This window comes from Symphodus melops (genome assembly GCF_947650265.1).
Source record: "Symphodus melops genome assembly, chromosome: 3".
Taxonomy (NCBI): Eukaryota; Metazoa; Chordata; class Actinopteri; order Labriformes; family Labridae; genus Symphodus; species Symphodus melops.
This window is the reverse complement of record NC_136693.1, coordinates 1,308,856-1,334,252: the sequence shown is the minus strand read 5'-3', so window position 1 is coordinate 1,334,252 and position 25,397 is coordinate 1,308,856. Positions and strand designations below refer to the sequence as shown.

Below are 25,397 nucleotides of genomic sequence, written 5' to 3'. Positions count from 1 at the left end.
CGAGGATGCCGTAACTCCGCTTTAATGTTAGCATGAAGCTAAGCTAGTTAGCGCATTAACAGATGACGATGCTAGCGGAGCATCATGGTAAAACAAATGACACAAGTGTTCAATTAAAAGCTTTTATTTTGAAATCATAAATCCACACAGATCGACACTATTGAAAAAAAAAACACTAACGAAGAATATAAGGTTCTTTTGTGATATATAAAAATATAACTCTCTGTGAGGGGAGGAGCGTCTGGGACGAGAGGCCGTTCTACTCGTCTGGACGAGCGACACCAACGTCCGACTTCAGGTTTCATATCCGAGCGTCGGAGGAGGGAAAATAAAACACCACAGAAGAAGAGTGGGCTGCACTTCCACAGCTCCTGCTCCGGTGCGACCGTCTGTCTCTGAGCGAGGTCTTTATTCTGACGATGCTTTTCTTCATGGTTAGAGTTTGACGTGAGGACGCAGAGGTCAGAGGTCAGGGTGCCTCAGGCGGCTCACACTTTCGGTTTCGGACCTGAACCACCTCCCGCCTCTCCGTCAAGAAGTTTCCAAAGGCGTCGCTCTCTTTGCTCTCCTCCGTCACTGCAGGAAAAAAAAAAAAGCCATCAGCATCATCGTGACAAACACGTCTCCTTTAAAAGTTTTGTTTCGTCACCGGTGTGGTCGATGTCGTCCGTGTCGCTGTCCTCCTCCTCGTCCTCTTCGTCCGGGTTACCGCGCATCATGATGAGGTCACTGGGCCCGGCGATGTCAGGATTCTCTGCAACAGGACGAAACACATTCAGACCTTAAACCCGTTTAAAACCGGCGCCGAACGCGATGAAGACGTGACAGACTAAAACACCTGTGGCAGGTTTGGGGGTCAGGTCGACGGCGCCCAGGTCCTTCCTGAGCCGCTCCATCTGCTCCTGCTGCTTCGTGCTCTGAGCGTCCGCCTGGAGAGGAACACGCCCGTTATAAAAGCGTGGAGACGTACGAGGACAAGCGGAGACGACAGACGAAGGACAACACTCACCAGCTGTTTGCGGAGTCTCTCGTATTCGGGTCGATAGTCTCTGAGGAAGGAGGAGGGAAAGAGAGATTAACCACAGAGCCTGGAGAGGAGGATGATGATGATGATGAAGAACGACGGGAGCCGGATTCGAACCCAGGACGCCCCGCCCAGCCTCTGCACACACAGCCAGACCATCATGACGTGTGATGAACTCTGCTGACCTTCCCCCGCTCACCTCTCGTACTCCTGGGCGGCGTCCTCCACCTGAACGAACAGCTCAGCCAATCCGCTTCCAGTGACTGCAGACACGCCCACCACCTGCAGACACGCAGAGACACTCAAACAGCTCACACACACGCCGTGGTCGATCAGGTCTGTGTTGTAAAAATCAAATCTGATACAGAATCCCTGATCAGGATTGAAAGCGGACATCTGTGTGATTCTAGTCCGAGTCGGTCCGGCGGCGGCGGCCTGCTGCGCGCTCGCTCTCTTACCCTCAGGTTGGCGTAGAACTCGTCCAGCACCAGACTCATGGAGCGCGTCAGGTTGCTGACGTACGACGTCTCCTGGTTCAGAGCGTCCTGAAAAACCTCGAAGTCCTGCATCCACTCCACGGCGAAGCTGTGGTCGATGATGTCCGTCTGCACACACAGGAAACGACAGGCTGAGCGTTAAGAGCAAGGAGGCCGACGCGGCGGCGGCGGCAGAGCGAGGACGTGAGCTCACCTTGTTCATGACCACGATGAAGGGCAGCTTGGTCTTGTAGAGAATACTGCAGGAGAGAAACATCAGCAGGAGAGCTGTGAGGACGACTTTTACATGATGTCGTGTGCAGTTAGTGTTTTATTGATGTTAGCGCCCTCTGCTGGACAAAGAGAGGTACTGCAACGTCACAGAGAACCCCAATGACTGCAAACATCAACATGCTTCACTTCCAAGATTAGAATTTTTTTTTCTTTTCTTTGAACGTCGTTCCGTTTTTACAAATATCTTTCTACGTTTCGGCCTCTCGTCCACACGTACAGGTCTAAAATCACCATGGCAACAGTATGCAAGCCTGTTTAACCAGTCCGTTTCCCCCTCCCATCCCATCATCCTCTCTAACGACGTCAACATGGGGTGAGATGGCGTCACGTGATCAGCGTGGTACCTGCAGGCGTAGAGCATGTTGGACATGAAGGTGACGGGGTTGACGCTGCGCGACGTGTCCATCACGTAAACGACCACGCAGGGGAAAGACGACGCCTGGGGGGCACACACACACACACACACACACACGGCGAGAACAAATCAGACTGTGACATCACTCGTAAAGAGAAGAAAACACACACACACACACACACACATATATACACACACACACACCAGAGTCTCTGTGATGATGGTTCCAGACGCAGACCAGGTGAAGACCTCGATCTGACCCGGGGTGTCGATCAGCACGTACCTGCAGAGAGGTGAAACGCCACCCGGACAAAGAGGCCACAACAATCTCTATTTAAATAACTCCCACGGTGCACAGAGGAGGAGACAACCAACGCGGTAACCATGGATACCGACCTGTGATTGTGCTGCTTCTTCTCGATGAAATGCATCACCTGAAAAAACACAAACGTGCAGCAAACGTCACGTCAGATTGTCACTTCCTGCCCTTCAGCGCCGCTGAAGACGGTTGAAAGGAGGATTTTTGAGTCGGTCTCACGTACCTGATCGAAGCGTGTGGCGAACAGGTTGAGTGATGTCACGATGCCGCCGTTCGGTCCGAGGCCGTACTGCTTCATCACCTCCTTGTAGTTCACCGTGTCCCGGATGTCTGAAGGGGACAGAAAGTCAACACTGAGCGTCTGCGTCGACTCGCACTGACGAGAATAAGGAACGAAGAGTCGACCTCACCGATGTTGGCAGGAAACGGGACCTCGTGGACGGCGGGGTCCAGGTTGATGACGTACGGAGGAGCTTTAAGAGTGTGAAGGTGAGCCGTCAGCCTCTGAAGGAAACAAAGGTTTCATCACGTCATCATTTTGATTATTAAAGTTTCAACAACGTTACGATTAATCTTTACATCCTTAATTTTAAATCTAATATAGATAAATATATTAATATTAAGAATATAACTACATGATAAAAAAAAAAAAAAGCAAAGTGGAAGAAACGGGGTATTTGTTTGGAACTATTTCCCCCGGCGGATGGATCCACGTGTGACACCAAAATCCATCCGTAATAAAACTATTTAAAATAAATTATTTAACAAAATATTAATCAAGAAATGAGTTATGACGACAGTATGATGTTGCTATGACAACAGTGTAAGTGACGCAGCACATTAATAAACTACAGAAGTCCGTTGCTATTAGCAACAGTGTGAGTGTTGATTTAGAGCAGATTAAAAACAACATTTAGGTCACTTTACATTCATTTATTAATAAACAGAAACATAAAGAGTTCACTTTGAGAGCTGACTGGAGGAGCTAGCTCATGTGGCTAGCTCCGGTTAGCCCCACGCGCTAACGCACCTGGACGAAGGTGGTCTTCCCGGAGCCCGCCATGCCCAGCACGATCAGGCACACGGGTTTATCCCGGGTCCCGGCTCCCGGTGCCCCGCTGTCTCCCCCCGCCGCCGCTGGGCTCTCCTGTTCCTCCGCTAAAACCTCCTCGGCACCACCGGTACACCGCGACGCAGCTGCCATCATGGTCTGATGTTGTGGGGATGCGGCTGCCGCAAAGTGGCTGGTACTGTCGTAAAATGTGGCGGTCAAAAAGGGCAGTGCACAACAACGACCGCCAGATGGAGCCACTGCCAAGTGTAGATGGATTTAATGAAAGAAAGTGACCCCTCCATATCTTTCACTTATTCCCAGGTGTTTTTCTAACAGTGGTACGTCCATGTGCCCGTCCATGGTGGTGAAGATTTTATTCTTGGCTCTTTTTTTCATCATTTTTGAATCTTTAATTCCTCCCTTTCCCCGTGAAGAGGCAGCAGCTGCACATCTGCATCCGCCAAGTTCAGCGAGAACAGTTTCAGCGAAAAGTCGTGCGTGTTACATTTTGTTTAACGAGAGTCAAGAGCTGACGTCAAACAGGAAGACTCCAGCCAGCGGAAACCATTAAGACAGACACAACACAGCTGCCGTTGTCATGGTAACGGGGCTGTGTGTGTGTAAACACAACTCTGAGCTCCACAACACAGCTGAACGTGAACTGGACTCTGCAGTCACTGGGTCAAAGTCTGAGTGTGTGTGTGTGTGTGTGTGTGTGTGTGTGTGTGTGTTGGGGGGGTCCCTTCCCTGTGAGCTCATCCCACCAGAGACTCGTTAACAGCTCGTGTGTGCAGCATTATACACACTTCTTACATGACATCAGTCTGTGGGTTCAGAGAGTTTACAGTTAAAGAAGAAACTTATCAACAGTTTTCACTGATTGAAAACGTTGTTCTCTGAACGGCTCGTAAAACAGAACCAAAGCAATTTGAAATTCGTCTTCATGTCGGGTAAAATACATTTTTTATTGAGGGACAGTTTTAGGGCTAAATGCTTTCTTCTTCTTCTTCTTCTTCTTCTTCTTCTTCTTCTTCTTCTTCTTCTTCTTCTTTTTCTTTTTCTTCTTCTTCTTTCTTCTTCTTCTTCTTCTTCTTCTTCTTCTTCTTCTTACTGAAACACATCAACTACTCCTTCCCCTCTTCCTCCTCTTCTTCGCCCTTCTCCTCTTCTTCCTCCTCTTCCTCCTTTTTCCTCCTCCTCTTCTTCCTCATCCTCCTCTTCCTCCTTTTTCATCCTCCTTTTCCTCCTTTTTCTTCCTCCTCTTCTTCCTTCTCTTCTTCATCCCCCTCCTCTTCCACCTCCTCCTCCTCCGACATCAACTACTCCTTCCCCTCTTCCTCCTCTTCTTCCTCCTTCTCCTCTTCTTCCTCCTTTGTCCTCCTCTTCCTCCTTTTCCTCCTTCCTCCTCCTCTTCCTCCTCTTTGGCCTCCTCCTCTTCCTCCTTTTTCCTCCTCCTCTTCTTCTTCTTCCTCCTCCTCCTCCTCCTCTTCCTCCTTTTTCCTCCTCCTCTTCCTCTTCTTCCTCTTCCTCCTCCTCTTCTTCCTCCTCCTCCTCCTCTTCGTCCTCCTCTTCTTCCTCCTCCTCCTCCTCCTCATCGTCCTCCTCCTCTTCCTCCTTCCTCCTCCTCTTTGGCCTCCTCCGCTTCCTCCTTTTTCCTCCTCCTCTTCTTCTTCTTCCTCCTCCTCCTCCTCCTCTTCGTCCTCCTCTTCTTCCTCCTCCTCCTCCTCCTCATCGTCCTCCTCCTCTTCCTCCTTCCTCCTCCTCTTTGGCCTCCTCCGCTTCCTCCTTTTTCCTCCTCCTCTTCTTCTTCTTCCTCCTCCTCCTCTTCCTCCTTTTCCTCCTTCCTCCTCCTCCTCCTCTTTGGCCTCCTCCTCTTCTTCCTCTTCCTCCTCCTCTTCTTCCTCCTCCTCCTCTTCCTCGGTGAGAGGAGTTTGCAGAAAATGTAAATCAATGCAGCGTGTCTTATTAAAATGCGTCTGCTTAAAGAGAAAGGAAACATTCAGTGCGAGTTAATGCGCGGCATTATAATTTTAAAACTCTCCTTTGTAGTCGGTGTTTCATCAGGGCCGGGTGTGATGAAATGATTGTGACACCGTGTTAGTGATTCATGTGGAGATGAGAGGGGGGGGGGAACTGTGTGCAGACGCTTCACATTCATTACAGGCACGTCGGCGCCTGGCAGCGTCCTGCAGGAGAGCGACACGTGTCACTTTCATTTCCCTCCAAATCACATGAAGACACGTCTTTGCTAAAACTGCTCGAGCAGCTAGCTGGTCGAAGAAAAGCAATGAGAAGAAAATTCAGACGTTGTTGAAGGAAAGGGAAACAATGTGGAGAGAGACGCTGAAGTGATGGCGTCGTGGTTAAGTGCAAACTTGCGAACATGTTGTCGTCTCAGCAGGAGAGGTAAGTTCAAGTTCTCAGCTGATGTTCTGCCCCGGTTCACCGTCTCCAGACTCAATAATTCATCCGTACAGAGGAGCGTTGAATTATTGAGTCGAGCTGTTACCCCGACGATGACTCACGCGCTGTTATTCTGAGAAGATGATGAAGCTTCAGTTCGCTCTGATCGCCGAGGACACGTCTGATCTCCAATCAGAGCGGCTGATCTGAGCGGGAAACACGGGGAGGAGGAGGAGGGGGGGGGGGGGGTTTGTAAAACTTCTCGGGTTCAGTAGCAGCACGCGTGTTCGGTGTGAGTCTGAGATTTGTTGATCAAAAGTGAAATGTAGAACCGTCATCTCCACATGCAGAATAAACGCCTCCTTCTTCCTCATGAGTCGGGTCATGTGACGAACATCAGTCAGGCCTGCTGCTGTCTCCTCTGCAGATCTGACCTCGCCGTACGACGCGGCAGAGTCTGCAGAGACAGATGCTGCCGAGTCTGACGCTCGTATAAACACGGCGTTACTACCAGCTGTGACAGTGAGGGGAGAGAAGCCACGCAGGACAGAATCTTTGTGGAGATGATTGTTCATGCTCGGCTCAGTCGAAGGTTTTCGACTTGTTCTAACACGGACCCTCGCTGCAACACTTCTGTGTACGCTTTGTCGGAGCGTGCGCTCGGATGAAGGTTCGTTGTTTATGCACCGAGTTGATAAAGTCAACCTGAGCCATGACAGTCTGTCCCCTCGTCCTTCTCCTCGCTTTCATCGACTGCATTGTTTCACGTCGAGGACGACCGCGCCGCTGAGAGCTTCGCTCTGCGTTCGGATGAATGATGGCGGAGGCAGCGTCTGGCAGAGAGGTGCAGGCGCTCGCTCCGCAGTCTGGACGGTGATTGATGAAGCCCCCGTCGATGAAGCCTGATCCAATAATGCTCCAACTTTTGATTGTGAATAACACAAGGTGACATAACAGCTTGTTTTCCACACCTGAGTCTCTGCCTGTTCATGTTCATTCCTCCTTAACTCAGAGCCATAACTTGAATTGTCTGAGAACATTTTTGCAATCTTGCCAAAATATTTAGATTAGATCCCCTTTATCATCGGACCCAGCAGAGACAACAAACACACCTTACATTAAAAGAAATCTAAAAACACAGCTTCAGTGTCCTCTTTGTGTCTGTTACACAACAGAAGAAGTGCCGACCGGACGGCCCTCCGGCTCTACAGATTATTGTAAAGAGAGTTTAGGAGGGTGGGGCCGCTCCACCTAGAGCTGTTCTGTAACTGTAATGATGACACTCTTTTTGTTTGATGAATAAACCTGTTTACCTCCAGCGTCATCCAGCGGGACGACTTTGACTCGGTTAAAAGGAGATTTAATTTCAGAGGCTTTTTTTCCCCGATGTATTTGTGCTCAGTTAGTTTAATCAAAAACAAGAACAGTTTGAGACGCTCACACAGCTCTGCATGTGGTGGACACTGTAGCTTCAGTGTTTAGCCAGCTCTGCATGTGGTGGACACTGTAGCTTCAGTGTTTAGCCAGCTCTGCATGTGGTGGACACTGTAGCTTCAGTGTTTAGCCAGCTCTGCATGAGGTGGACACTGTAGCTTCAGTGTTTAGCCAGCTCTGCTTGTGATGGACACTGTAGCTTCAGTGTTTAGCCAGCTCTGCATGAGGTGGACACTGTAGCTTCAGTGTTTAGCCAGCTCTGCATGTGGTGGACACTGTAGCTTCAGTGTTTAGCCAGCTCTGCATGTGGTGGACACTGTAGCTTCAGTGTTTAGCCAACTCTGCATGTGGTGGACACTGTAGCTTCAGTGTTTAGCCAGCTCTGCATGGGTCTGTAAAGCTTTCTGCGTTCTAACCTCTCTCCATGTTTCATCTCCAACATTGATCCTAGTTTGAGCAGCTTTCTGCTGCTGGAGCTTATTAGAAACATGCAGAGGCTTTTTAGCTCGGGTACAATCACTTCTATCTGAAGCAGTTCCACTGCCCGCTTCCATCGCTGCAACACCTGTTCACCTGATAACTGCTCTCATATCTGGCAAACCCAGGGGCGTCCAAAACGGCCTTCAAAGCCCCGCCTACCTTCTCTGGTCCAATCAGATCCAGAGCATTCAGGAGCAGAATCTAAAGTTAGAAGGAGGACATACTGGCTGCTGCATTGTTGTCAGAGAAGCTTCAACACAGCAGGTTTCCTTCATGATCACACAGGAAGAGAGCAGCTCTCTGATTGGCTGATTGATCACACAGGAAGAGAGCGTCATCATCTCACTCAAATTGAGCCTTTAAAAGATTGAAGTGTAGATAGAAAGTGATTGAAGGCAGCAGTGAATCAGTCCATGTTTTAAGACGGCGTCAGGTTCTTTGGGAGTTTGTTCCTCCGGTGACGAGCGTACTTCTGGTTCTGGGAAACTTTCTGAAAGAAACCTGGAAAACTTGGAGAGCATCCTGAGGTTTAGAATAAAGGAATTAATTCAATTTAAACTCAAATAAAGACTCTCTGTAACTCTTGATCAAACTTCTCAGAGGCCTCCTGAACCTCCTCAAAATCTTCAAAAAACCTCCCTGATCATAAAAACACAGGAGCTGGAATCTCCCTTGACCTTGTGACCTCCAGATCTTTGCTTGCTTGTGTTAGCTGGACATGTGAGGAAGGAAACTAAGAGGTCTATTCTTTACATTTCATGGATTCAAACTGACAAAAGGTGCTTCAAACGTTAAGAGAAACTTCTCTGAGGTGTGAGAAGTTGAAGTCACGAGCAGGTGGAGGGTTTCTTAACGTTGCAGTAAAGATGGAAATGCAAACACAATCCTGAGGCGGTTCACTGCCAGCTAACAAAGATTGCTTCAGTCGTCATCCCGGCTCTAAATAATCATCATATTCAGCGCTTTTATTTCCTCTGAACTAATTAAAGTGATGAAATCTGGAGCAATAATCCCCTCTTTAAATGTTCCAGGCAATGCAAAGCTTTTGGCAAAAGGAGCGTTAAGAAGGCTCATGATGAAAAGGTGGAGAGGGGGGCGGTAACACGGCGGACAGGGTTCAGCGAGCGGAGGACGGCGGCAGGAAAGGTCGAAAAATGAGTGTCTGAACACGAGGATTAATGTGAGCTGACATGTCAAGCAGAATATGATTGTTTATATCTGTGTAGTTATTTGTCGTAGTGAAACATTAAGTGTTTAAAAAATGCAAAGTCCTCCTCCTCTTTTTAGTTTGTACGGAAGCCCAAAGCGGACACTCATCCTCACATTTTATTTTGTTGTCTTGTGATAACGTGGAATCTGTGATTCTTTCTCGAGATCGAGACACGTTCATGATGTTGTTTGAAAAAATCTGCCTTCTCCACTTTTCAGAAAATGTGTGATGGAGGTTTTCCCTTCATGACATCACAAAGGGCAGTAGCCCCTCCCCCAGGTGGGTGACACTCCCACAGCTAGGTGTTTGTTCTGCCCTCTGAGTCTGCCTTCTCACCGTAAACAATAGGACATGGAGCCAGAAAGCAGCGAGTGCACCCGAGCCCTTCCAGAGAGGGGGCGTGGTCAGACACAGCTCATTTACATATTTAAAGCAACAGACACAGAAACAGCCTGTTCTGAGCAGGGCTGAAATAGAGGGGTTTATAGACAGCTGTGCAAACACCATAATTTCACAGCTTGGGATATATAAAGTTATGTCTATCTAGAGCAGGGGTGTCCAAAGTGCGGCCCGGGGGCCATTTGTGGCCCTTGAGTGGATTTTTTGTGGCCCTTGACTTCAAATCGAAGAATCAGAAGATTTTGGCCCCAGGCCTCATCAGATGGCATATTTCGTTCTTTTTTTTCTTTTTCATGTTAGCGAGGGAGACCTATAAAAGCCTGACTATTCTTTCCAAAAAATTATATATATTATTGAATATTTTTGAAGAGGTCAAAATACAAAAAGTTCCTTCCAATACTTAAAAAAAAACTAACAAAAAAACCCTGTGGCCCGTGAGCGATTCTAACGCGACAATTTTGGCCCGCAAGAAAAAAGTTTGGACACCACTGATCTAGAGAGATCAATGCGTCGATTTTCAAGTTATCATGATTTTATTAAGGTTTCAAATGTTTTCTGTTTTCTAAACACATCCCTTCACATTCTTCATAAATAGCCTTTAATTGCTTCTTGAAGCTGTAATCATTCAGGTATTCACAACAAATTCCTTGTTTAAGTCACTGAGTTAGATCGGGTAATTTTCAAGGTGTTCAAAATGATTTAATGACACTTAATGACAACAGTTACACCCTGAGACTGATGTCAGATTTCACAACGAAGCAATGAGTCAGTCGGGTTTCCTTTAGCGCTCTAAAGTTTAGCTGCAGATCAGCTCCAGGTTATAGCTGCATGTTCACTTGTTTTTGCTTCATCGGGACTCAATCAAAGGGGCTCTGAGGTCAAACAGGTTGACCCCCATTGTCAGTGGTGATTCTAGTCTAAACATCCAGTCTAAAGCGCTTAAAGGCTGAGTTTCCAAGTTGGAATTCCGACTTCAGGGAGGATGACGTGTAACACTGGCAACTCAGAATTTCCGACGTCTAAGACCAAATGATACACATCAGAACTTTTTAAGCCTTGCCGCGGCCCCCCCCCCCCCTGTCATAACTCAGGTTTACCCCTAGGGGTCCCACACCCCACTTTGGGAACCACATGCTTTGAGGGGTCTTAACTAGTCAAGCAAAACACTCAGGTAACTTTGGGTCTAATTTAAAACAGTTTTTTTTCTGCTATCTTACTGGAGAGAAACTCAAAGGCTCTCTGCAGAGTCAAACCATTAAACCACAAAGAAGTGAACCCAGTTTAGCATCAACTGTCTTATTCTGGAGAGGTCTTATTTCTGTTGACACTCAGTAGAATATTTTAATCCCACTAGTCCTACCTTCTTTTTGGCCATGAGCCAAGTCAGACTGATGTTTTCTTAAACATTCATAACGTCTTTAATGTTGTAACACTGTTTATTACTATTTCACATGGAGTTATGAACATCTACTCTGCTTGTTGTTGGTAAACCGACTCTGTTTTTCCCTGCTTCTTGTGTCCGGGTCTGAGCCTCCAGGGAGGGCAGCTCCGCTCTCCACAGCGCCGCCCTCCCTCCCTCTCTCAGCCCGGCTTCTGTTCTCCTCCACTCGGCGCTCACAGCCTGACAGCCGCGCTCCTCCTCCCCGCTGCTCCTCCTCCAACACGTCGCTCTTACCCGGGTCTAATACAAACCTTCTCCGGTGTTCATGAGCAAACCACTGATTTAAGGAGGAATTTTCATCGCTTTTTGGGAGTTTTTATTTTTCGGTGAATGTATGGAGTCGTCCCCGCAGGATTCAGCGAGGAGCGACCCGGGCAGGAGCGGCTCTGAGCCCGACGCGCCGCTCTCAGAGACGCCGGCGAACGTGGAGGAGACTCTGCCGGGCGGAGAGCACCTGACCCCGGCGAGGAGAAGCAGCGGCTCCGGCTCCAGGAAAGGTAAGACTCCTGCTGCCTTTGATTTGACTTCATCAGGAAAAAATCTTTCTGTGTGAGCTGTCAGGGTGCAGGAGAAACTTCAAAGACAAGCCTCTGGTTTCTAACACTCACTCCTTCATGCTGCAGATGTGTGTGACCCCTTCCAACACAAGCCTCTGCTTCTCTCTCACTGTACTTTGATCACCTGGATGCATGCTGGAAATCCCTGTTTCTGACTTCCTAAAGCTCCTGCATTCATTTAATGAGAAGGACGAGAGGTTGAAAGGGAACGTTTTGAATTAATTCCACTCTGAGGGCATGCACATCTCTGTGCTTCAGTGTCTTCCCAGGTGTTTTTAAAGGTCAATGAAAGAGTGTGGAAGCTGCAGACAGCCTGGATGTCTCCACTTTGTGAAGTGTGGGCTGTGTTAATAAAGACCGTTTCACCTCGTGTCTCCTGTCACTTTAAATATGAGATATTGGACATTAGTGACTGTTTTATTGTTAAGTATACATCAACACGGTGCCAGTGATGAAATAAAATAAATGAAATAACCTAAATAGTTGATTAATCAACTTGTGACAGAATCCCAAAATAAGGATGATGGTAGCTTTTTGATTAATGTTGGCAAATGTGTTCAATGCTTTGACCCTTTTAGAGGCACACATACAGGACAGCACATTAAGACACAAGGAAGCGTCACATGGTTAAACGAGGGTTATCAGTAGCAGATTAAACATAGTGTAGCGTGCAAACAGTCCGCTGTTACCTTGACGTAATGTCTGTCAGTTTAACGATAGACATCATGAAAAAGAAGCAGAGCTGTAAAAGATGTGCAGATCTCCAGCAGTCTGCTGCACACAAACATCGCATCAAATTCAGACAGCGTCCAGGAATTAGCCTGCACCAATTGTTTAGTTAGGTACCCAATATCGAGTAGCAGTGTCTTCTCTGCTTTGACTATGAAACAGGTATCAATATGTCATGTCATGACATCCCTATGAGTCTGAATGAGAACATGAACCCTGCAGAAAGACCGAGCAAAGAGTCCACCTGAACGTCTGACTGTCTGATCTCGGAGCAGTTTTCAGGTTCTTGTCCTGAAGACTTGGACATGCGGACAGTCTGACATCAGAGCGTGACTGCGTGTCCGACGGGTGAATGTGTGTCTGGTCCAAAGACGTTTTGGTTCAGTCCATTTAAAGATCTCTATCTGTCACCAGTTTTCCTGACTTTCATGTGGTGATCTATCCGACAATAGTTGCTGTTTAAGTTGCTCGTGAGAAAAGTTTTAGTTGTAGGTATCTCTTCTGAGAGGGTCAGTAAAGATGTTTTGTTGGAAACAGACGTGGGGGGCGGGGGGGGGGGGGGGGAGGGGGGGGGGCAGTTAACTTCCATGAGTAACTTCCTGCATGCAGCTCAACGGTCTGTGTTCAGATTTTCCTGCAGCTCTCTGTTGGTATGCAGACTGAAGACAGACACAGAGAGAGAGAGAGAGAGAGAGAGAGAGAGAGAGAGAGAGAGCGGTCAGATCGAGCTTCATTGAGTTTCTCAGAGCCGAGCCGTTTGTTACATAAGGAGAAGGAAGAGAGAGGGAAAAAAAAAAAAAATCCCAGTGAGCTGTGACGTAAAAGGAGACGAGCAGCGAGTGTGACTCAGTTTCTGGGCTGATCAGTTGAAACAGAGAGTCTCAATTAACTGAAGGAATCAAAAATATGTAGTGAAGTCAGAGAGACGTTAACAAAAAAAGTTCCCTAACAACAGTTTGAGGAAACAGGAAATACTCAAAGTAAAAGGTTCAAAACAGAAGAAAGTTAACAGCCGAGTCTGCAGCTCCTGAAATAGTCTAATAGATCAAATAGAACAGAACAGAGCCTGAGCATGCACTATTTCAATTAGGTGAACCTTTTGTCTCAGTAAAAACGTTCAGACAGGACAGAGGTGTAGCATGTTAATCCACAAAGTCTGAACATATGAGTCCCTGCAAACGTTTAAAGGTCACATGATCTCCTCTTCTTCAGGTGAAATCAGTGTCCTCGCTCCTCTTCATCATGTGTGTGAAGTGTGTTGTTGTAAATCCACTCTGATCCTGTTTTTGATCACGTCTATAAACCCCTCTATTTCAGCCCTGCTCACAACAGGCTGTTTCTGTGTCTGTAGCTTTAAATATGTAAATGAGCTGTGTCTGGCCACGCCCCCTCTCTGGAAGAGCTCGGGTGTACTCGCTGCTTTCTGGCTCCATGTCCTATTGTTTACGGTGAGAAGGCAGACTCAGAGGGCAGAACAAACACCTAGCTGTGGGAGTGTCACCCACCTGGGGGAGGGGCTACTGCCCTTTGTGATGTCATGAAGGGAACATCTCCAAACGGCCTGTTTGAGCTCACATTTTTGGACTTTTCTCATCATTGGGGGGGTTTGTAGACAGACGAGAGACACATGTTAGAGTCAGAGGAACATGGAGGAGATGATTTAACAGAATCTGGGACCCTTGATGTCCTCGGTTTGAACCAATGAGCTTTGACGGCAGGTTTGAATCTCTTCAGGGACACATTGTTGATTTTGATCTGAATTTTTTTAGTAATCACTTTACAAAGTTTGGCTGTGCATGAAAACCTCTAAAAGCGCTCTCCTTGCTGCTGAAGTGATCTTAAGGAAATGAAAAACAATTTTCAGACTGTTTCCGCTAAAGCTAACAGACAATGGGAGCTGTGTTTGTAGCTGCAGCTCGCCACCAGGAAGTGAATCTCTCCAACAACAAACAACTTGTATTCGGCACATTAAATGTGAAAAGAACCTTACATGTTCTCAATCGTGGTGAGTGTCAGTGTTGCTATTTCTGGCAGCACTTGAAGGCATCATTAGTGTTACGTAAGAGGGGACGGGGTTAGCAGGGCACAGAGCCAGAGCCGGCCGGTGTTTGATTGACAGCTTTGGATCAGATCTCAGAACAGATTAACGGTTACGCTAACAAACCAACCTGCTGACCCACATTCCTGTGAACAAAACTTTCTCTGATCCAAAAATAACTGCGTCTCAATCATCTGCTTGAGTGATCGTCTTGTGCTCACCATGACATGTGCCCAGGGAACAAATGGTTTACTTTAGTTTATTTATCATAGACGTGAACTTCCTGAAACCCGACAGCATCTCTTTATTCACACCACGGATGTACACACGTATCAAACAAGACGCAGAAATAAAACTCACACACAGTAACATTGCCTTTAGAGGGCCGAAGCTTATCGCTTCCCGTACTGCTTTCAAAAAGCATCTGAAGGGAACATTATTATCATCCGAGCTTCACTCACCTGCATGGATCCATTTTTGGCTCGTCTGGTTTGGGATCGGCCCGATATTTTGCTGCTTTTTTTTTTTCTGAATGAAATGTGATGTTGTTGTTTCTCTAATATATATTTTCCTGATTTGTTTTTGCTGAATGTTTAGCCTCCATGTCGGGAATCTGATTTGGGCAGGTGAGGAACTCTGTATAAGCCTGTAGGAGCTTCGTTCCCACCTTGCACAGTTTTGTTTTCTGCTTCACTTGTGCTGAACAATAAACTCAACGAACAAACTCGTAAAACAAACAAACACAATTAAACCAGCGGTTAAAAGAGACTCATTCGACGTTACATCGAAAGAATAAAAAATGATCCTGATGTTGTGACGCACCGATGGATCGGCACGTTGGTCAACACTGTGCCAAATCAAATCAATTCTGGCATCTCGTACTTTTTTGGGGGGGCCGATGGAGCCGCCTGTTGAAGGAACTCTGACTGACTGAAAGGTGGTCAGAAGTCATGAAACAAACCGGCTCATGATACTGATGATGACGGCTTCCTTTGACCATATTTCAGCTGCTCTGACGTCGGCTGAATGAATCTGAGGTGACAAAAAGTGTGATCCAGGCGCTCCTCGGTTTGTGCAGTCCTCACAGAGATACGAAGACACACACACACACACACACACACACACACACACACACTCTGCGTCAGGTCGTCAGTTTGTTCCTCTCTGCAGAGTTTCTCTCCTCACACCGCTCTGATGTTGTTGTTGTGTCTTCACTTGCCCCCCCCCCCCCCGTTCTTCTTCTCCTCGGGGATGAGTCGGGCGTCTGAGCCCCTCGAGGTTTTTCTGTCTCGCCCACACAGCTTGTCTCCGTCTTTCTTCTTCGTCTCCTTCCAGAGAATTTGAGCTTCATTACAAACAATAAATGTGAACCTGCGTGGCGTGCCGTCTCTTCCTGGAGATCTGCTCGTCTGGAGTTTGTGGATAATGAACGCAATCCAAAAAAGACGCACAGCCAGGACCAACTTCTCCTCTGCTCACCGGAGGTCAAAGGTCAGGTCCAAGCTGATTGACACTGGACTAGAGAGATGTGAGGCGTGCGTGCTCCATGTACGTACGCCATAATCCTGCAAGCGGGTGTCCCGGGTTTAAATCTGACCTGTGGCTCCTTTCCTGCATGTCGTCCCCAACTCTCTCTCCCCCCTCCCTGATTTCCTCGACCGTCCTATCTCTAAATAAAGAGCACAAAACGCCCCAAAACAAACCTTTAAAAAAGTGGACTTTGTGGTTAAGGGCAGGCAGGGGGGTCGGCATACATGATGTTTGTGTTTATATCAACTGTGTTTATTCCCTCTACATTCATTTACTTTATGCAAAAAAAAAAAAAAAAGTTTGCTTCAAGCTGACACCTTCAGATTTCCTTCTCTGACAGTTTTTGAATAATGTCCCCGGTCAGACGGGTGACACGCTCGGACCTGCAGCCTCTCCTCTACGCGCCGCAGCTCCGCTCAGACCGACCTCTGATCACTTCTTTTCACACAAACTTCTTCACTGGCTTTGAGAGAAGTTGAACATGTGACCCAGTTTGAAGTGGTTTTCAAACTGGGTGACGATGTGCTGGGCGAGCTCGGGGCTCGTGTGAAGTTATTTTGGCCGGCCGGTCCCCGGTGGCTCCGTGGTTTGGTGAGTTTCAGGCTGGATGTGAGTTTTCATGACAGCTTCCACTAACAGGATTTAATTATCTGGTTTGGGATGTGTTTCACTTTTTCATTTTTCATACAAAGACAAACTGGAGTGCGAGTCTCAGAGGACTTGGGGGGTTCAGGGGGGTTTGCAGAGATTTGCACTGTGATGCTGCAGGAAAGAAATCTGCTAACTGGCTGCAAGTAAAGTCAAGTCAAAGACAGAGAAGCTCAAACACATTCTGCCTTTTGGCTCGTCAGACAAAGATCTGGATGTCATTTCTTTCTCAGGCTGATTAAGGCGTTTCTCTTCTCAGTTCGTCTCTTTCAGTATGAATGTGTTGGATTGAGCTGAAGTCTCCGGGACGATGACTGAAGGAAGGAGGACCTCTGAGAGGACGGCGCAGACTGATGGTTTTCTCACCACGGCTGATGATGATGATGCTGCTGGTGGGAGAATGAATAAAGCTCTCCCGCTCCGTGTACATCGTGTTTACACGGTCGCGACACACAGAACAGGACGGCTACTTTACTCACTCTGTGACATCACAAAGGGCTGAGCCTTATTTGGAGTCATCTCAGTCAGACAGAACACTCCTGACCTTTGGATAACGAAGGCCGTCGACGTTGCATGATCATGGATCGGATCACTCACACACGAAGCAGACTTTAGAGGTGACGCGTGTGATCGGGCCCCTGATCGGTCACTTGTGACGTGTTCCCTTCTGAATATTTCGGGCCATCAGGTGCTGATTGAGAGATTGTGGAGCAGGTTCAGTGAGCACAGCTGGAGGTTTGAGACTCGCTCATAATTAAAGCCTCCAGCAGAGCGTCTGAGAGGAGCTGCTGTGAACTCGTCCTGCATGTTTGTTACACCTGTGATGAAAAGTGCATTTAATAACATTGACCCTATCGTTCCTCCTCCTCCTTCAGGTTGTTCACCAAACACCTCCTGCTCCTCTTTCATGTGGTGAATGACTCCGCTGTAATCATAATTACCCAGCATGCCTCTTGCTCTGGTCTTCAGCCAGCTGTTAATTAGGGCTCCTTTGTGCGGTGACTAACTGCGGTGGCTGCTGGGTCGAATACGCCTCGCCTCTGGCTTATAGAAACAGGAGATCGCCGATGTGGAAATGTTGTTATCCCCGTCAGACGTCAGTCGGACTGCCAAGCTGGTGTTGTGTAATCACACTTCATAAACTGATCTATCTGACTAGATTCCTCCAGAGTTCGACATCTTGGTCGCTTCTAAAACCATCGTTAAGGTCAAAGGTCACCGTGCAAGATCATTCACAAGGCCGGCCAGCAGAGACAAAACAACCACTCACACGTCGTTATGAGGAGCATACCGACTCCATCCAGCATGAATCTTCTTGCAGGAAGCTGCATGAGAAATGGTTTGCACGGGTAGAAGGTTGCTGGTTTGAATCCTCGTAGCAGCAGGAGCCTTTGTGTGGAGTTTACATGTTCTTGTATCTCCGGGTACTTTGGTTTCCATCCACAGTGTAAAGAGCGATAGGTCCATTTGTGACTCCAGCCCGCCTCTCGTCCAATGACAGTAGGATCGGCCGCAGCCCGTCGGGAATGGATGGATATGAACATAAACGTTATCTTTCAAAAGTCACCCATTGTTGTACGTGAAGTTTCTCTGCGAGGAGGTACTGTACTATAAAATGCAATAAAGCCCGCTTCAGCGGAAGCCTCCAAATAATCAACAAAGCAACACCTCACAGACGACTGTATGCCCCCCCATGTACCCCAAATGTGAGGTGTCATCCGTCAGAAGCTGTCAGAGGTTTACGCAGCTTTGAGCCTGTAACCACGGTTTGTGTTTTAATGTTTCAGCACTTCATGAGTTCTTGTCTGGAGAAGCAAAGTTAGCATAACTGTGTGGATCTGTCACACGTTGAGGGTTAGCTTAGCATCCAATCTCCCTGAAGCTAACCAGTTATCTTGATTTTGTTCAAACGAAAATGAAAAGAGTTATTAAAAACAGCTCCAAACACTGAAAGTTCCACCCAGTTAAATAATAAAAAAAAAGGTTTCAGTCATCAACATGGGAGCCCTTCAGTTTGATTAACTGGGACTGGAGTGCTGCAGTCGGGATAATGATGATTGCCTGTTTGATTACAGCACACTTCTTCTTCTGTCCATTTTGTTCAGGAGCAGACGCTGTACTTGCGTCACTGTCTCTTTAAGAACCTCTGTCTGACTCCCTTTTTCACTCCAAATTTGAGAATCCGTCACGGTCTATATTTTCTCCTGCAGAGAGAAAAAAAGACGGCTTTGCACTGACACACGCAGCTTTCTTCTGTACTTTGAAAGGACTCTCGTTGCTCTAGAACATTCTCCAGACTTCCATCTTCACACTTATGAAATAAAGTCTTAAAACAGTTCATCCACATGAAGCAGAAGAACATGCATGTGAGGGCTCTCTGGACGTCGTCTTTTCAAACATGCAGAAGGCTGAACGTGTATTTTTAGCACGCACGTCTATTGAAGTGGATTTTTAATGTTATTATAAGTGCTCTCTCTCCTGTGTGAACACAGATAGCCGAGGAGCAGCTTCACCAGCATCATTCACTGCTTCAGATAGCATCAGAGTTCAGTCTCTAATGATCAAATGACGAGCTCGATCAGTCTGTGTGACAGCTCTGAAACTCTGCAGAGATCTGAAACACACCCGTCTGTTTCCCGCTCTGATGAAACTTCTCTCTCTCTGGGATTTGACGGCCTGGAGACGAGCGATGGGACCAAACGTTAACATGGTGATATATCGTTGTGGGTACGGACATGCTAGTTAATAAGCAGAAGACGTTAGAAGACGGCGAGCCGAGTGTTCCTGTGTTTACGATCCAAAACATTTGGGAAGTGAACGCTGATTGGTTGTTGGGTCTCACCTCTTGTATGGAGGTCGTACGAAGTGATCCCAGGTTCAAGTCAGGACGCTTTTTTTCTGGACTGACGAGACGACGCCGTTTCATTTGTGTCACCTGAAGAAAGAAAAACGTTGTTGTTGTCTGGAGGTCGGAGGTCGGAGCATTAACGAGGACAAGGCCACGCCTCCTGGGCTTCAGACGGGCTGCACACATGCAGGACAGGTCGACTGTCGATCGTATACTCGGACTATGACACCCAAAGGTTTGGAATGCAATCTGCCAGGAAGTAATCCTGATGTAACGCCATGCTTTCTTGGCTTAACGGCGACCATGAACGACGACCGACACGGTCACACGTGCAGCTGAAGCACGAACCATCGCTCTGCCACAGGAAGCTTCATTTCTGCTCCTGACAGTTTTCTTCTGCACACTGCAGGATGTTAACACTGAGATGAAATAGTTGTGTGAAGATTATCCTGATTGCTGTGTGTGTGTGTGTGTGTGTGTGTGTGTGTGTGTGTGTGTGTGTGTGTGTGTGTGTGTGTGTGTGTGTGTGTGTGTTGAGTCGAAGCCTCCTGCAGGATTAAAGTGAACCATCATTTAACCGCTGTGAATCCTGATCAGCCTCTCTCAGCATGCTGAAGTCATGTCAGGCGCTGCCTTTGATGTCACCTGGTTTTTTCCGGCGTCGGTGAAGGTGGAGTGGGTGTTTCGGGTTGATTTGCATACAAAGCTATTCTTGACTCCTCTTTGTTCTCGCACACGATGTGGAGCCTCTAATTGTCTTCATTGTCAGAGGTGTTTATCTGGTCGGATCAGCGGAGAGGGCGGCGGCAGAAATCAGACAAAAACAGAAAGTTGTTTGAGGATTTCTCTCCGGTTTGACGACTGCACAGTGTGAATGATGAAAACCATTCTTCACATGGACGCCGCTTCTTGCTCTCCTTCTGTGGTGCTGGATTGAAGCCAGAGTAACCTCGTTAGGAGCTGCGACGTGTTGCAGTGGAGACGTTATTTTTAATTTCTTTTATTTATTTTTTTTCACTCAAAGGGGAAAGACACACACACACACACACAGGCCTGAATCACACGCACGCACGAGCAGGACCTGTGGACATGCATTCATGGGAGACCCTGGAAGCCCCCCCTGAGCTGCTCAGAGTTTGGTGCCATGCTCAAGGGCACCTCGGCAGTGCTCGAAAAAAGGGTCTGGCATCTCTCCAGCTACCAGACCAATTTCTGTGTTTTGATCCGCATCGGGACTTGAACCTGCAACCTTCCGCTTCCCAACCCAAGTCTCTACAGACTGAGCTGCTGCCGCCCTCAAACAATCTTTAATAATAGTAATAAATATTTTGGCTCCAAGGTGGCTGAAGCATTTCTGTGTAATTACATCTTTGCTTTGACATGATGATGTTACATGTAACACCCTGTTTCTCACACAGTCCTGAAACCTGTACCAGGAAGTACCTGAACGCCTCATCGTTTCTGGGGTCACATTGAGTCTCAGTAATCCAAGTTTACATGATCGGAGTGTTTTCAACAGTGAGTTGGATGATAACATTCAGTGACCATCTGTACAGTAGAGACCTACTGGCAGATCTGAACTGTCTGTGTGTGTGTGTGTGTGTGTGTGCGTGTGTGTGTGTGTGTGTGTGTGTGTTTTGGTGAGAATTTCTTGTGCTGATTATTTTCGCTCTATGAATCCATGAGGGAGCCTCAGATGATGCAAAATGCAAAGATGTTTGTTTTTCTGTGCGTGTGTGTGTGTGTGTGTGTGTGTGTGTGTGTGTGTGTGTGTGTGTGTTAGTGTGTGTTTTGTACAGAGCACAGACCCGCTTGTCATTTGGTTCATCCTCTCAAGAATAAAGTAAAGGAGCAGCATGATGACAAACTCTTATCAGATCTGAGTTTTTCCGGCTGCTGTTAAAACACACACACACACACACACACACACACACACACACACACACACACACACACACACACACTGTTAGTGTCTAACAAGCCATCTGTTTGTGACTTCTTGGTAAACTGAGTGTTTATCGGGACGAGTGAGAGGAACTTTAATCTCTTTGATGTGAAAACTAAAGTGGTCGAATCTCAGCTGCATCACTGAACTCAAAGAGCTGCAGGTATCTAATAACGCCCCAACGCGCCCGCTGTCTTCTGATTGGCCGGCTGTCTGGGGGCAGAATGCTGCAGGGCTGCTGGGGGGAAGGCTGCTCTCCGGTGATGGGAGAAGCAGCCTACGTGGTTAACGTAGAAGCTTGAAGCTGTCTTGTGAGATTCTTTGTTTCATGTCGGGGAAATTAAAGAAAAAAAGAAAAAAAAACTAGCGCCCTCTGCAGACTGATCCTGGTATTACTCCCTCATACGTTTACCTCATGATCTGAAGCTTTGGACTTCCAGCACTGCTACACCATATGTGAGGTTTCAAATAGGGATCAGCAGAACATTTTCCCACAATGCAACAGGAAAAACTGCTCTAGTCTTTGCTTTGCTAACTTAACCGGACTCTTTAAACCTAAAGCCTACGATTTACTCAGCAGAGCTTGTGATGTAGAATTGGTGGTGTGGCCCTTTAAATTCAACGGATCTGCATGCATGAGCTCTGTGTGTGTGTGTGTGTGTGTGTGTGTGGGTGTGTGTGTGTGTGTGTGTCGACCAGCTGCTGACTGATGATCGTCACATACATGTTTTTAAATCTGTGGTTGGTGAATCTCTCCACACGATTCTTTAATTTAACCATTTAAAACCCGTGAAGTGAACATTTTTGTCGACGCACGGTGACGTGTTCTCAAATCCACCGAAGCTCACGGAGCAAAGTGTAAACCTCTGCAGCATCCGTCTCATCTCACGCTGGACTGCAGAGACTTCCACGCTGACAGCCAGCAGCTCTTTGAAATGCAAACGCGAAGCACTCAGCTGAGATCAAAGCAGGTGTTTCCTGTCAGCCGGATCTGATCTGGTGTCAGTCTGCAGCTCGGCCTGCTGCTGCTGCAGTCTCCAGGCCTCGGGACGCTCACCACGTCTTCTCTGCACACTTCAGCTGGAGACTCAATCACACCCCGTTCACTCCTGAGTCAAATGCTGACTTTGAAAAGAAGCTAACCCGGGTTCAAGCTAAAGCCAGTTTCACATCGAATGCACCAAACGAGCACGAAACACAGCAGACATGTTTACTGACCACGACAACGTTTTATCACAGCTGCACAAACAGCAGCTTTAATTTTTAATTCAGTTACAAATTATATCTTTAATGTCCATGTCGTGTTAGCATCAAGCTAACAGCATCAAGCAACAGTTAGCATCAAGCTAACACACTAAGACGTCCATCCTGGCCCATTAAACAGATGTTTCATATCTTGGATCTGTGTGTTGATCGATTCTTCACACGGCCGATAATATGCAGTGACTATCAGTATCGGCTGATTTAATGTGCAGATAATATATTTATTATATCACACCTTTCAGACATTTCACAAGATAACATAAAAAAAAATACACAACATTTAAGAAGCTAGTACAAGTTCAGCTAAAAACAGTAAGTAAAAATCAGATTTAGAATAAGTTTAATAAAGATTAATTGATCAAAACAAAACAGTGAAAATATAAGATTTAAAAATATAAGATTTAAAAATATAAGATTTCAAACTGAAAGTTCTGTGTCCCCAGCAGAGGGCGCTGTTTGGATTATAAGGAGCATCATCCCTCTGCAGAGTGTCGAGCGTACATGCTCGGCTACTTTCCTGTCGAGTGACCATCCTGTCTTCATAAAATATCTTTACCAAGCGTGTGATCGCTGCAGAGTAAATGTGTGTTTGTCTCCACAGATCAAACAGATGTATCAACATCTGATTGGTTTCTCTCCCTCATACTGACATCAGTCCGACATCAGTCTGGCCCTTCTGTTTTTTTTCCGGGTCGTTGGAGGTGACTTTGCTCAGGTGTTGGCGCTCACCTTGATCACAGCTCGTCGGTTCAGGATCTCCACGAAGGACAGTGAGGAAGAGGAGGAGGAGGAGGAGGAGGAGGTGGTTGTCTTGTTCGCTGAAAGTGGAGCAATGTTTGAGCTGATCGATGACGACGTTTCTCCAATTTTTCAGAGCTGCAGGTCGACATGAGCTGGTATTCTTAGACCAACCTCTCTTTCTCACACACACGCACACACACACACACACTCGCCGTAGTCTCAGTGTAATCATTTTTCTGAAGGAGGTCGTCGTGGCTGTTAAACACGTCGACGCGGATCAACTCGTGACGGCGTGTTTCGTCTTCTGTGACTTTGAGCAAAGTTACCCAAAGTTGAAGTGAAAGTGATGTGTGTGTGTGTGTGTGTGTGTGTGTGTGTGTGTGTGTGTTTTTTCATCTCCGTCGTTCGCCCTCAGGAGCTCGGCAGCAGCTCCTCACAATATTGATTCATTTCTGTTTCCCAGACGAGATATTTTAGGGAGAAAAGCCGACACGCAGACTCACTAAATGATTGATGGCACAAAGGGAAAACAACCTGTGGCGCTCGTTTTCAAAAGGCGGCGGGGAAGTTTTGGTCCTCGGGTGACGTCTGTGTTAAGAGTGAAACAAACTCAGATAATGAGACACGCAGTCTTACAGGCGTGACTGTGTCTGTTGGAGAAACACAGCCATGATTATTAATGTCTGAAGCTATCTGAAGGTGACATTAAAGTATCTGAAGTCACCGGGTCCATCAGACGTGTCAGAGAAACGCCAACTGACGCTGAGTCACTGAGGACAAAAGATCAACTTCTGACTCGGACTGATTATTTTTTAGCAGCACAAACAACAATTTGCGGATTTTTGTTTTATTTTGAAGGTGGACAAACTAAAGTGTGGTGCTTTTATTTTGAAGGTGGACAAACTAAAGTGTTCTGCTTTTATTTTGAAAGTGGACAAACTGAAATGTGGTGCTTTTATTCTGAAGGTGGACAAACTGAAGTATAGTGCTTTTATTTTGAAGGTGGAGAAACTGAAGTGTGGTGCTTTTATTTTGAAGGTGGACAAACTAAAGTGTTCTTTTATTTTGAAAGTGGACAAACTGAAGTGTGATGCTTTTATTTAGAAGGTGGACAAACTGAAGTGTGGTGCTTTTATTTAGAAGGTGGACAAACTGAAGTGTGATGCTTTTATTTTGAAGGTGGACAAACTGAAGTGTGGTGCTTTTATTTAGAAGGTGGACAAACTGAAGTGTGGTGCTTTTATTTTGAAGGTGGAGAAACTGAAATGTGGTGCTTTTATTTAGAAGGTGGAGAAACTGAAGTGTGGTGCTTTTATTTTGAAGGTGGACAAACTGAAATGTGGTGCTTTTATTTTGAAGGTGGACAAACTGAAATGTGATGCTTTTGTTTTGAAAGTGGACAAACTGAAATGTGGTGCTTTTATTTTGAAGGTGGACAAACTGAAATGTGATGCTTTTGTTTTGAAAGTGGACAAACTGAAATGTGGTGCTTTTGTTTTGAAGGTGGACAAACTGAAATGTGATGCTTTTGTTTTGAAAGTGGACAAACTGAAATGTGGTGCTTTTATTTTGAAGGTGGACAAACTGAAATGTGATGCTTTTGTTTTGAAAGTGGACAAACTGAAATGTGATGCTTTTGTTTTGAAGGTGGACAAACTGAAATGTGGTGCTTTTGTTTTGAAGGTGGACAAACTGAAGTGTGCAGGCTCTCATTGACGAGCTGCCGAGCCAATGGCATCGCTCAGAGGCTCGTCGATGCTGCGTGCTGATATGACGGGCTGTAACACGAGAACGTTTGTTAATGTTTCCGTGTAAAAGTTGTTTTCGTCCCCGACGGCCTCAGCTGTCACTCAAAGGTTCACGCTCCAAAGTTCACTGACTTAAACGGTGACATCACACGTGTCCCGTCTCTCTCTCTTTGTTTTGGGGGATGAGTGGGACTCCATGATGAATCACTAGGAGGGGAAGAGGAGCAAGAAAGAAGATATGAGGAAGGAAAACTAAACGCTTTAGTTCCTTTTGTAACTGGAGATCAACGATGTGTAATCGTGTAAACATCCGCGTGTCAGCTCCGCCCACTCACGAACGTTTTCTCCCGCTCCACATTGTTCATTAATTTAACTTTTTTTTTTTACATTTTGCATCTTTAATTTAAAGGAGGGTGAAAAAAAATCCCTCCAGATCTCCAGATAAGCAGGACGGCATAAAT

At 46.7% G+C, this 25,397-nt stretch overlaps 2 protein-coding genes across 3 annotated transcripts in view; one reads left to right on the top strand and one right to left on the bottom strand.

The window, feature by feature from the left end:
- Nucleotides 1-108: 108 nt before the first annotated feature.
- On the bottom strand, nucleotides 109-15,410 carry gpn1 (GPN-loop GTPase 1). Its single transcript, XM_079339714.1, has 14 exons — nucleotides 15,404-15,410; nucleotides 3,499-3,676; nucleotides 2,879-2,972; nucleotides 2,692-2,798; nucleotides 2,546-2,583; nucleotides 2,354-2,432; nucleotides 2,139-2,233; nucleotides 1,715-1,760; nucleotides 1,483-1,629; nucleotides 1,224-1,306; nucleotides 1,010-1,049; nucleotides 839-929; nucleotides 650-754; nucleotides 109-576 (listed from the first exon to the last, which is right to left on the bottom strand). The coding sequence occupies exons 2-14, from the start codon at nucleotides 3,673-3,675 to the stop codon at nucleotides 470-472; spliced, it is 1,209 nt and encodes a 402-aa protein (XP_079195840.1). The 5' UTR covers nucleotide 3,676; nucleotides 15,404-15,410; the 3' UTR covers nucleotides 109-469.
- LOC306821346 (nuclear receptor ROR-alpha A-like) overlaps nucleotides 11,208-25,397 on the top strand; it is a 62,967-nt gene continuing 48,777 nt past the window's right edge. For both annotated transcript variants that reach the window (XR_013778773.1, XM_079339711.1), the window contains exon 1: nucleotides 11,208-11,386. Coding sequence is in view for 1 of the 2 variants with exons in the window: in XM_079339711.1 (XP_079195837.1) it covers nucleotides 11,224-11,386 (163 nt within the window). In the remaining variant the exon portion in view is untranslated. The remainder of the gene's footprint in view (nucleotides 11,387-25,397) is intronic.